At 42.9% G+C, this 9,659-nt stretch overlaps 1 protein-coding gene across 2 annotated transcripts in view; it reads right to left on the bottom strand.

The window, feature by feature from the left end:
- Positions 1-374: 374 nt before the first annotated feature.
- The window catches only part of LOC106604517 (myopalladin), a 48,241-nt gene continuing 38,956 nt past the window's right edge, over positions 375-9,659 (bottom strand). The window contains exons 14-21 of one of the 2 annotated variants that reach the window (XM_014199196.2): positions 8,528-8,749; positions 8,052-8,201; positions 7,875-7,957; positions 2,892-3,021; positions 2,502-2,709; positions 2,102-2,267; positions 1,726-1,859; positions 375-1,566 (exon numbers count right to left, since the gene is read on the bottom strand). In XM_014199196.2, coding sequence (XP_014054671.2) covers positions 1,517-1,566; positions 1,726-1,859; positions 2,102-2,267; positions 2,502-2,709; positions 2,892-3,021; positions 7,875-7,957; positions 8,052-8,201; positions 8,528-8,749 — 1,143 coding nt within the window. In that variant the 3' untranslated portion in view covers positions 375-1,516. The remainder of the gene's footprint in view (positions 1,567-1,725; positions 1,860-2,101; positions 2,268-2,501; positions 2,710-2,891; positions 3,022-7,874; positions 7,958-8,051; positions 8,202-8,527; positions 8,750-9,659) is intronic. The other variant, XM_045719093.1, reaches the window with a different exon arrangement.

The following is a 9,659-nucleotide window of genomic DNA, read 5'->3' as shown; positions in this document are numbered from 1 at the left end:
AAAGAAAATCCACAAATGTACTTTTAAGGCCACCTGTTAATTGAAAGGCATTCCAGGTGACTTTCTCATGAAGCTGGTTGAGAGAATGCCAAGAGTGTGCAAAGATGTCATCAAGGCAAAGGGTGGCTACTTTGAAGAATTTGTTTAACTCTTTTTTTGGTGACTACATGATTCCATATGTGTTATTTCATAGTTTGGATGTCTTCACTATTATTCTACAATGTAGAAAATAGTAAAAATAAAGAAAAACCCTTGAATGAGTAGGTGTGTCCAAACTTTTGACTGGAACTATATATATATATACAGTTGAAGTCGGAAGTTTACATACACTTAGGTTGTAAGTGCATTAGAACTCGTTTTTCAACCACTCCACAAATTTCTTCTTAACAAACTATAGTTTTGGCAAGTCGGTTAGGACATCTACTTAGTGCATGACAAGTAATTTTTCCAACAATTGTTTACAGAGATAATTTCAATTATAATTCACTGTATCACAATTCCAGTGGGTCAGAAGTTATATTATATTTATCCTATTTAACACATGTACAAGTGTGTACTAATATGCATGTGTGAATTGGAAATGTGTTTTTTGTACATCCCAACTCTCCCCCTGAGACACCCTCAGAGAGTGGGGTCACGGCCAGGGTCTGACATTATCACATTGTTGCTGGAGCAATTAGAGTTAAGTGCCTTGCTCAAGGGCACATTGCAGATATTTCACCTTGTTGGCTTGAGGATTCGAACTAGCAACATTTTAGTTACTGGCCCAACGTTCTAACTGTTAGTCTATCAATCTAACTAATCAAAAATAAATAAAATAATACATCTGATCTATTGGAAGATTATAGTTGACTTGGTGGCTGGTGAACTAAGACTTGGTGATTGTGTCTGTTTTTTGTGAATCAGACATTTCAAATGATACAATTCAATAGGAATGGCGGACAAGCAAACACAGCATTAGGTTGACAGTTTAAAATCTAACCGTTTTTGTCATTCTAACTTTAATGTATCACTTCAAATGTATCACACAAACCAGATGAAACAAACTACACAGATTATAGTCCTGCTCTTCCATCTCTTAATCCTACTGGCCACCACAGATTAGATTGTCTAGTAGATTAGACCATTTCAATGGAGATTCTCTATTTGGGCATGCTTTTTAGTCCAGTACTTGGCTTAATCTGTTTCTGGGAAACCGGCCCTACGAGACTCCAGAGAAGAGTAGTTTGTGGGTTCAAAGGGCCAGTGGTGATTAGGTTGGCAAAATTCCAATAAACTTTCCAAAACTTTCAACTAGAATTTCTGAAAAACCTGTCCATTATGGGGAAGTTTACAGACTTTTACAACCCTGTGGCAGAGTATGTCTGCTTCTTACACAGCTAGCATCTCACAGCTCCTCGCTCTCCAACTGTGCCTCGTTAGGGGAGCTGGAGAACAGGATGGGGCTGTTGTCCGTCGTGGGAAAGGCGGACTTGATGTCTAGGCCTTGGCCAGTCAGTGCTGCATAGCGACTGCCTTACCGCGGAGCCTTCTTCATAGGCAGAAGAACATGTTGATGCCACTGGGCTGCAAAGAACAGAGATGGTTCTGGGTATTGTAGTCCATGCATTTGATATATTGATATACTTAAAACACAATCATTAGCAACTATTGAGTCATTCAAAACTATCACAATAAACACTGTGACAGGTAAGAGAAAGCTGTTAAAAGTTGTATTGAATTTACCATAGATATCTAGTCTCGCTGTGCATGAAACAATTCCAGCCTCATTCTTTGCTGATACGGTGTACCAGCCAGCATCCTCTTTCCTGGTTGGCTGAATCAGGAGGAAAACATATCCAGTGGCATCCTGGTGTAAGCTAGAATCAAAAAACATATCTTCAATTAAATCATCACACTAAACTAAGTGTATTTATCAACTGTGTTCTAATTAAATGTTTTTGGTGAATAACAAGCATTGATTTTCTAATCTAATCTGGCTGAATTGGAATGTACTCTATGCATGGGTTTTGTGTGTTACCTCTTGTCTACATGAGTTTGAATATAAGTGGGCAGTCAACTTCCTGGTTGGAGGGTGAGAGGTTAGTTTGGGAATATTAACCTGACTCTGGCCTTGGTGTGAGGAATGGTGTCATTGTCTTTCTTCCAGTAGATGACAGGTGGAGGCATGCCCAGCACCCTGCACTCCAGTCGGACGGGGGTGCCCTCTGCGATGCCTGTGTTCTGGAGCTTCTCCACAAACTGGGGGACCTGCTTCATCTCTTTTTCTGAATGGGAAAATAATAGTTATTCTCTGTCATGTACAATTACTATAATACTTATTAATTGTCATGGCATACGTCACTATACCAACAAATGTATGTTTTTGTCATTACTTATTCAAAACCTATCATTGATTACCTACATTATATAAATGTTACATTTTATACTAACTTTCAATAATAAGTCATCATAAATGCTTCTAAATATTTATTGAAAATACTTGTTTTGAGAACTCTTACCCACAACTCTTAACTCTAGACTGAAGGAGCTCTGTCCTGCTTTGTTGCTGGCAATGCAAGTGTATGTCCCGGCGTCGTCCTGTTTTAGAGGGTCTATGACAAGGGAATGGATTCCATTCTCCCTCACCAGCATCCGGTGGTAGAAGTTTGGGTAGATGGGCCTCCCGTTGATCAGCCACATCAGCTCTGGGTTTGGAAGGCCACTAACCTGGAAAACAGAGAAACACATCGTACTGTGTACATCTCACAAGAAGTGCTATCTATCTTCAAAGGCTATCCTGACTGATATTTAGCACAGATTTTTTTATAGTAAATCTAAAATGTATTAAATGACCATTGCTTAAATCATTCTATTCAGTTATTTTACAGTCCATGGTAAATGTCACATACCTTGCAGTCTAATCTACAGACTCTGCCCTCATGAGCCACCATGTCCCCTGGAGCCTGGAGGAAGTGAGGTTGGAAGAAGCGTTCCTGGGTTGTTTCACCCTCTTCCACTTCCTGTATGCGGGCCCGCACCCTGTAGGCATGTGCAGAACATGTTACAGTACATGTATATTGGCCCTGGTATTGCTGAGATATCTTGTCATGTGCAATCGCTAAGACAATGATGTATGAGATTAGTGTTGCTATCATAGGGATAAAACTCTCTGATTGGTTTATCTCTATATGGGTTTATGGTTGCTATGAGGGTTTGTGTCTGTTCAACAGTAGTCTGGGCAATATCTACATCTGCGATCTTACTGTTAGTAACCTCTACAAACAACAGTAAGAGCTGCAATCATGCTGGCTCTCCATGCTGAGGGTTCTTCTTACCTCTGCAGATCACAATGCACACTCAGTCAGTCCTTCCTTGTATATATCTTTTTACTTATTTTTCTTCGCATATCTTTTTCAAATATTTTCCTAAACCTCAACTTCTAAATACTCTCCTGCAACCCGCCTCACCCAATGTGGCGTGGATCTGTTTTTTTTTTTCCAAAGTATTTCTATTTACTTTGGATCCGGAATCCCTAAACTGAAGCAAGCCAGCCAGCTAACTACCTACCAGCTATCAGTCAGCAAACCATTGCTAGTGGTCACCAGCTAACCTTTAGCTCGGAAAGCTCTCGCCAGTTCGAACAACGTGACTCAAACCAGAGCAGAAGGGACCTATTATTATTTTTCCCCCTATATCCCTGGATTCCTATCGCAAACTCTGAACATTTTCATCTGGATCTTCGCAAGTAGCTAACCGCAAACCCGGGTGACTACTCCTGGCTAGCGTTTCCATCCCCGAGCAAGCACCAATTAGCCTGAAGCTAGCGCGGCCAGGGCTCCTGTGCTACCACCGAAGCCCACTCCTGGGCTACAATATCCGGACCCCTTCTACTGCCGGTACGGGGCACGGAACCCCGCCGATCCTCTACGACTGGAATACCGACATAATCTGCCCGAGGATTCCAACAGGCCCCTCAGGCATGACGTCCGCTGAAGGCCCATTCTGCTAACCGCGGCCTACTAGCTACCTAGAGCTACTTGGAACCCTACTAATTCCACGACTAATATCGACGGCACCGCACGAAGAGGCAAAAACAGACTTACCCCCATGCGACGTCCCCCAAAGGCTAACTTGCTAGCCCCAGTCTGTTAACTGCTAGCTTGCTTGCCCCGGTCTGCTAACTGCTAGCTCCGGTCTGCTAACTGCTAGCTTGCCAGCCCCGGTCTGCCAACTGCTAGCTTGTTTAGCCCCGGCCTACTAACTGTTAGCTTGTTAGCATCGGCCTGCTAACTGTCTGAATTGCCGTGTCCCCAGTCAGCCCAACCGCTCACTGGACCCATATGTTCACTTGGCTACGCATGCCTCTCTCTAATATCAATATGCCTCGTCCATTACTGTCCTGGTTAGTGATTACTGTCTTATTTCACTGTAGAGCCTCTAGCCCTGCTCAATATGCCTTAACCAACCATGTTGTTCCACCTCCTACATATGCGATGACATCACCTGGTTTAAACGTCTCTAGAAACTATATCTCTCTCATCATTACTCAATGCCTAGGTTTACCTCCAATGTACTCACATCCTACCTTACCTTTGTCTGTACACTATGCCTTGAATCTAAGCTATCATGCCCAGAAACCTGCTCCTTTTACTCTCTGTTCCAAACGTGCTAGACGGCCAGTTCGGAAAGCCTTTAGCCCATACCCTTATTCTACTTCTCCTCTATTCCTCTGGTGATGTGGAGGTTAATCCAGGTCCTGTAGTGCCTAGCTCCACTCCCACTCCACAGGTGCTCTCATTTGTTGACTTCTGTAACCGTAAAAGCCTTGGTTTCATGCATGTTAACATTAGAAGCCTACTCCCTAAGTTTGTTTTACTCACTGCTTTAGCACACTCTGCCAACCCGGATGTCTTAGCCGTGTCTGAATCCTGGCTTAGGAAAACCACCAAAAACCCTGAAATCTCCATCGCTAACTATAACATTTTCTGCCAAGATAGAACTGCCAAAGGGGGCGGTGTTGCAATCTACTGCAAATATAGCCTGCAGAGTTCTGTATTACTATCCAAGTCTGTACCCAAACAATTCGAGCTTCTACTTCTAAAAATGCACCTTTCCAGAAACAAGTCTCTCACTGTTGCCGCTTGCTATAGACCTCCCTCTGCCCCCAGCTGTGCCCTCGATACCATATGTGAATTGATTGCCCCCCCATCCATCTTCTGAGCTCGTGCTACTAGGTGACCTAAACTGGGACATGCTTAACACCCCGGCCATCCTACAATCAAAGCTTGATGCCCTCAATCTCACACAAATTATCAATGAACCTACCAGGTACAACCCCAAATCCGTAAACACGGGCACCCTCATAGATGTCATCCTAACTAACTCGCCCTCCAAATACACCTCTGCTGTTTTCAATCAAGATCTCAGCGATCACTGCCTCATTGCCTGCATCCGTAATGGGTCTGCCACCAAACGACCACCCCTCATCACTGTCAAACGCTCCCTAAAACACTCCTGCGAGCAGGCCTTTCTAATCGACCTGGCTGGGGTATCCTGGAATGACATTGACCTCATCCCGTCAGTAGATGATGCCTGGCTATTCTTTAAAAGTGCCTTCCTCACCATCTTAAATAAGCATGCCCCACTCAAAAAATGTAGAACTAGGAATAGATATAGTCCTTGGTTCACTCCAGACCTGTCTGCCCTTGACCAGCACAAAAACATCCTGTGGCATTCTGCATTAGCATCGAATAGCCCCCGTGATATGCAACTTTTCAGGGAAGTTAGGAACAAATATACACACGCAGTTAGAAAAGCTAAGGCTAGCTTTTTCAAACAGAAATTTGCATCCTGTAGTACTAACTCAAAAAAGTTCTGGGACACTAAAGTCCATGGAGAATAAGAGCACCTCCTCCCAGCTGCCCATTGCTCTGAGGCTAGGAAACACTGTTACCACCGATAAATCCACTATAATTGAGAATTTCAATAAGCATTTCTCTACGGCTGGCCATGCTTTCCACCTGGCTACCCCTACCCCAGTCAACTGCCCGGCACCCTCCACAGCAACCCGCCAATGGCCCCACCATTTCTCCTTCACCCAAATCCAGATAGCTGATGTTCTGAAAGAGCTGCAAAATCTGGACCCATACAAATCAGCCGGGCTAGACAATCTGGACCCTCTCTTTCTAAAATTATCTGCCGAAATTGTTGCAACCCCTATTACTAGCCTGTTCAACCTCTCTTTCGTATCGTCTGAGATTCCCAAAGATTGGAAAGCTGGCACGGTCAATCTGGTTTCAGAGCTGGTCATGGGTGCACCTCAGCCACGCTCAAGGTCCTAAACGACATCATAACCGCCATCGATAAGAGACATTACTGTGCAGCCGTATTCATCTACCTGGCCAAGGCTTTCGACTCTGTCAATCACCACATTCTTATTGGCAGACTCGACAGCCGTGGTTTCTCAAATGATTGCCTCGGCTGGTTCACCAACTACTTCTCTGATAGAGTTCAGTGTGTCAAATCGGAGGGCCTGTTGTCCAGACCTCTGGCAGTCTCTATGGGTGTGCCACAGGGTTCTATTCTCGGGCCGACTCTTCTCTGTATACATCAATGATGTTGCTCTTGCTGCTGGTGATTCTCTGATCCACCTCTACGCAGACAACACCATTCTGTATACTTCAGGCCCCTCCTTGGTCACTGTGTTAACTAACCTCCAGACGAGCTTCAATGCCATACAACTCTCCTTCTGTGGCCTCCAACTGCTCTTAAACACAAGTAAAACTAAATGCATGCTATTCAATCGATCACTGCCCGCACCTGCTCGCCCGTCCAGCATCACTACTCTGGATGGCTCTGACTTAGAATACATGGACAACTACAAATACCTGGGTGTCTGGTTAGACTGTCAACTCTCCTTCCAGACTCACATTAAGCATCTCCAATCCAAAATTAAATCTAGAATCGGCTTCCTATATCGCAACAAAGCATCCTTCACTCATGCTGCCAAACATACCCTCGTAAAACTGACCATCCTACCGATCCTCGACTTCGGTGATGTCATCTATAAAATAGCCTCCAACACTCTACTCAACAAACTGGATGCAGTCTATCACAGTGCCATCCGTTTTGTCACCATAGCCCCATACACTACCCACCATTGCGACCTGTACGCTCTCGTTGGTTGGCCCTCGCTTCATACTCGTCGCCAAACCCACTGGCTACAGGTTATCTACAAGACCCTGCTAGGTAAAGCCCCGTCTTATCTTAGCTCACTGGTCACCATAGCAGCACCCACTCGTAGCACGTGCTCCAGCAGGTATATCTCACTGGTCACCCCCAAAGCCAATTCCTCCTTTGGTCGTCTTTCCTTACGGTTCTCTGCTGCCAATGACTGGAACGAACTGCAAAATTCTCTGAAGCTGGAGACTCATATCTCCCTCACTAGCTTTAAGCACCAGCTGTCAGAACAGCTCACAGATCACTGCACATAGATGGGCTGTTTACAGATGGGCTATCTACCTACCTCATCCCCATACTGTATTTATTTATTTATCTTGCTCCTTTGCACCCCAGTATCTCTACTTGCACATTCATCTTCTGCACATCTACCATTCCAATGTTTAATTGCTATATTGTAATTACTTCCCCACCATGGCCTATTTATTGCCTTAACTTACCTCATTTGCACTCACTGTATATAGACTTTTTGTTTTCTTTTGTTCTACTGTATTATTGACTGTATGTTTTGTTTATTCCATGTGTAACTCTGTGTTGTTGTATGTGTTGAATTGCTATGCTTTATCTTGGCCAGGTCGTAGTTGCAAATGAGAACTTGTTCTCAACTAGCCTACCTGGTTAAATAAAAAATAATAATAAAAAAAAAATCTCACCTCTGAGAGTGAATCATAGGTGTCATTCGGTTTCGGAGAGGACCTGTTTGGATGATCAAATGACCGGAGCAGCTGATTCGTCCCTGGTGATCATCAATTAATTAATTAGCAAATCAGATTTGGCAAAGGGGTAAGAAAGGTGTATAAGAGTGAAACAATTACAGGAGGTTATGATACCTGGGGGTTAGCTGCCAGGACAGTGTAGTTGCCATCATCGTCGTTATTGGTGACCTCTATGTGTAGGGCACAGGTTCCGTCCCCCTCTCTTATCTTCTTATAATGATCATTTTTCCTCAAGATCTGCTTGCCATCCTTGAACCAGTAAACCTGAAATGGGTTGAAGACCGAGGAAGATTTCTAACAAATGTTGAGTACATGTCCACTCACTGTATGGTGAACATACAAATGAACTGCCATATCAAAGTCCAGATCCCGGACGACCCCCCGAATATCATAAAAAAGAGAGACCCAATCAAGCAGAGCCCTCTGGCCTTCCTCCCTGGCATTGGCAGATAAAATCCTGACAGGATCACATACTAAAAATCTTTGTTATCACTATACTATAAGGCAATTTGGATGAAAACCTCTGCAAAAAAAAAAAAACATTCTGGGTGACATAACATATTTAAAAAAACATAAATGTGCTGTCTCACCTTAGGTACAGGGATCCCCACCACTTTACAGGAGAACGTCATTGGCACACCCTCCATGGCCCTGAAGTTCTTCAGTTTTTTGTCAAACATGGGAGCAATGCACTTCCCTGTTGGGATCTCATCGTGTTGTACCTCGTCATCTGACTCCTCGACTGGCGTGCGCTCCAGACGGAACTCTATCTCACCCATCAGCCTCTGCTCAAAGTTGGACACTTTGTACTCCTAAAATAAAGTAAGACCGCTGTATAAAAATAATTGCAGTAGTCATGCCAATAGTGTAAGTCATTAAAGTGCTTTCCTTGTGTAGGTTAAATTTAAGCAAAACTAAAAACAGCATCAATGTTATAATAAATATCTAGGTATCATATCATGCGACAATATAGAATGTAAGTAATTATAATAAACAGATTTAAATCAAGATGCTGCAAATAATACTATGGCAGGAATTAAAAATAGTATGACACCTGATATAATGACAGAGACTCCTGCATGTAGTGAAGGAAACATATTTACCAATTGAAATATTGTATCAAATACTTCACCGAGATGGAATGGGGATACATTTCAGAAACAGTTTTGGAGAGTGTTTACAGTACTTGAGTAGATTTACAGAGGAGTCAGACCCAGAGCACCATTCAGCAATGGCGATATTGTGTTAAAGTCATGGTGGGAGTCAATCCAATTCCAATTTTCCTAACTGAGATGCAATGAAGAACATTGGAATCAAATCAAAGTTTATTGGTCGCATACACAGATTTGCAGACGTTATTGCAAATGCTTATGTCTCTAGCTCCAACAGTGCAGTAATAATACCTAGCAATACACAACAATATGCACAAAAAAAAGTTTAAATAAATAAATTAAGAAATATCAGAACGAGCAACGTCAGTCCAGAGTATAAATGTACAGTGTATTCGGAAACAATTCAGACCCCTTCCCTTTTCCCAAATGTTTTTGTTACGTTACAGCCTTATTCTATAATTGATTAAATATGTTTTTCCTCATCCATCTACACACAATACCCCATAAAGATAAAGCAAAACGTTTTTTAGAAATGTTTGCAAAAAATTATAATTAAAAACAGAAATACCTTACAAAGGGTATTCAGACCCATTGCTATGACACTCAAAAT

Source organism: Salmo salar, chromosome ssa01 (assembly GCF_905237065.1).
Source record: "Salmo salar chromosome ssa01, Ssal_v3.1, whole genome shotgun sequence".
Lineage (NCBI taxonomy): Eukaryota > Metazoa > Chordata > Actinopteri > Salmoniformes > Salmonidae > Salmo > Salmo salar.
Note: the sequence above shows the minus strand (reverse complement) of the source record. Positions and strands in the feature narration are given on the sequence as shown.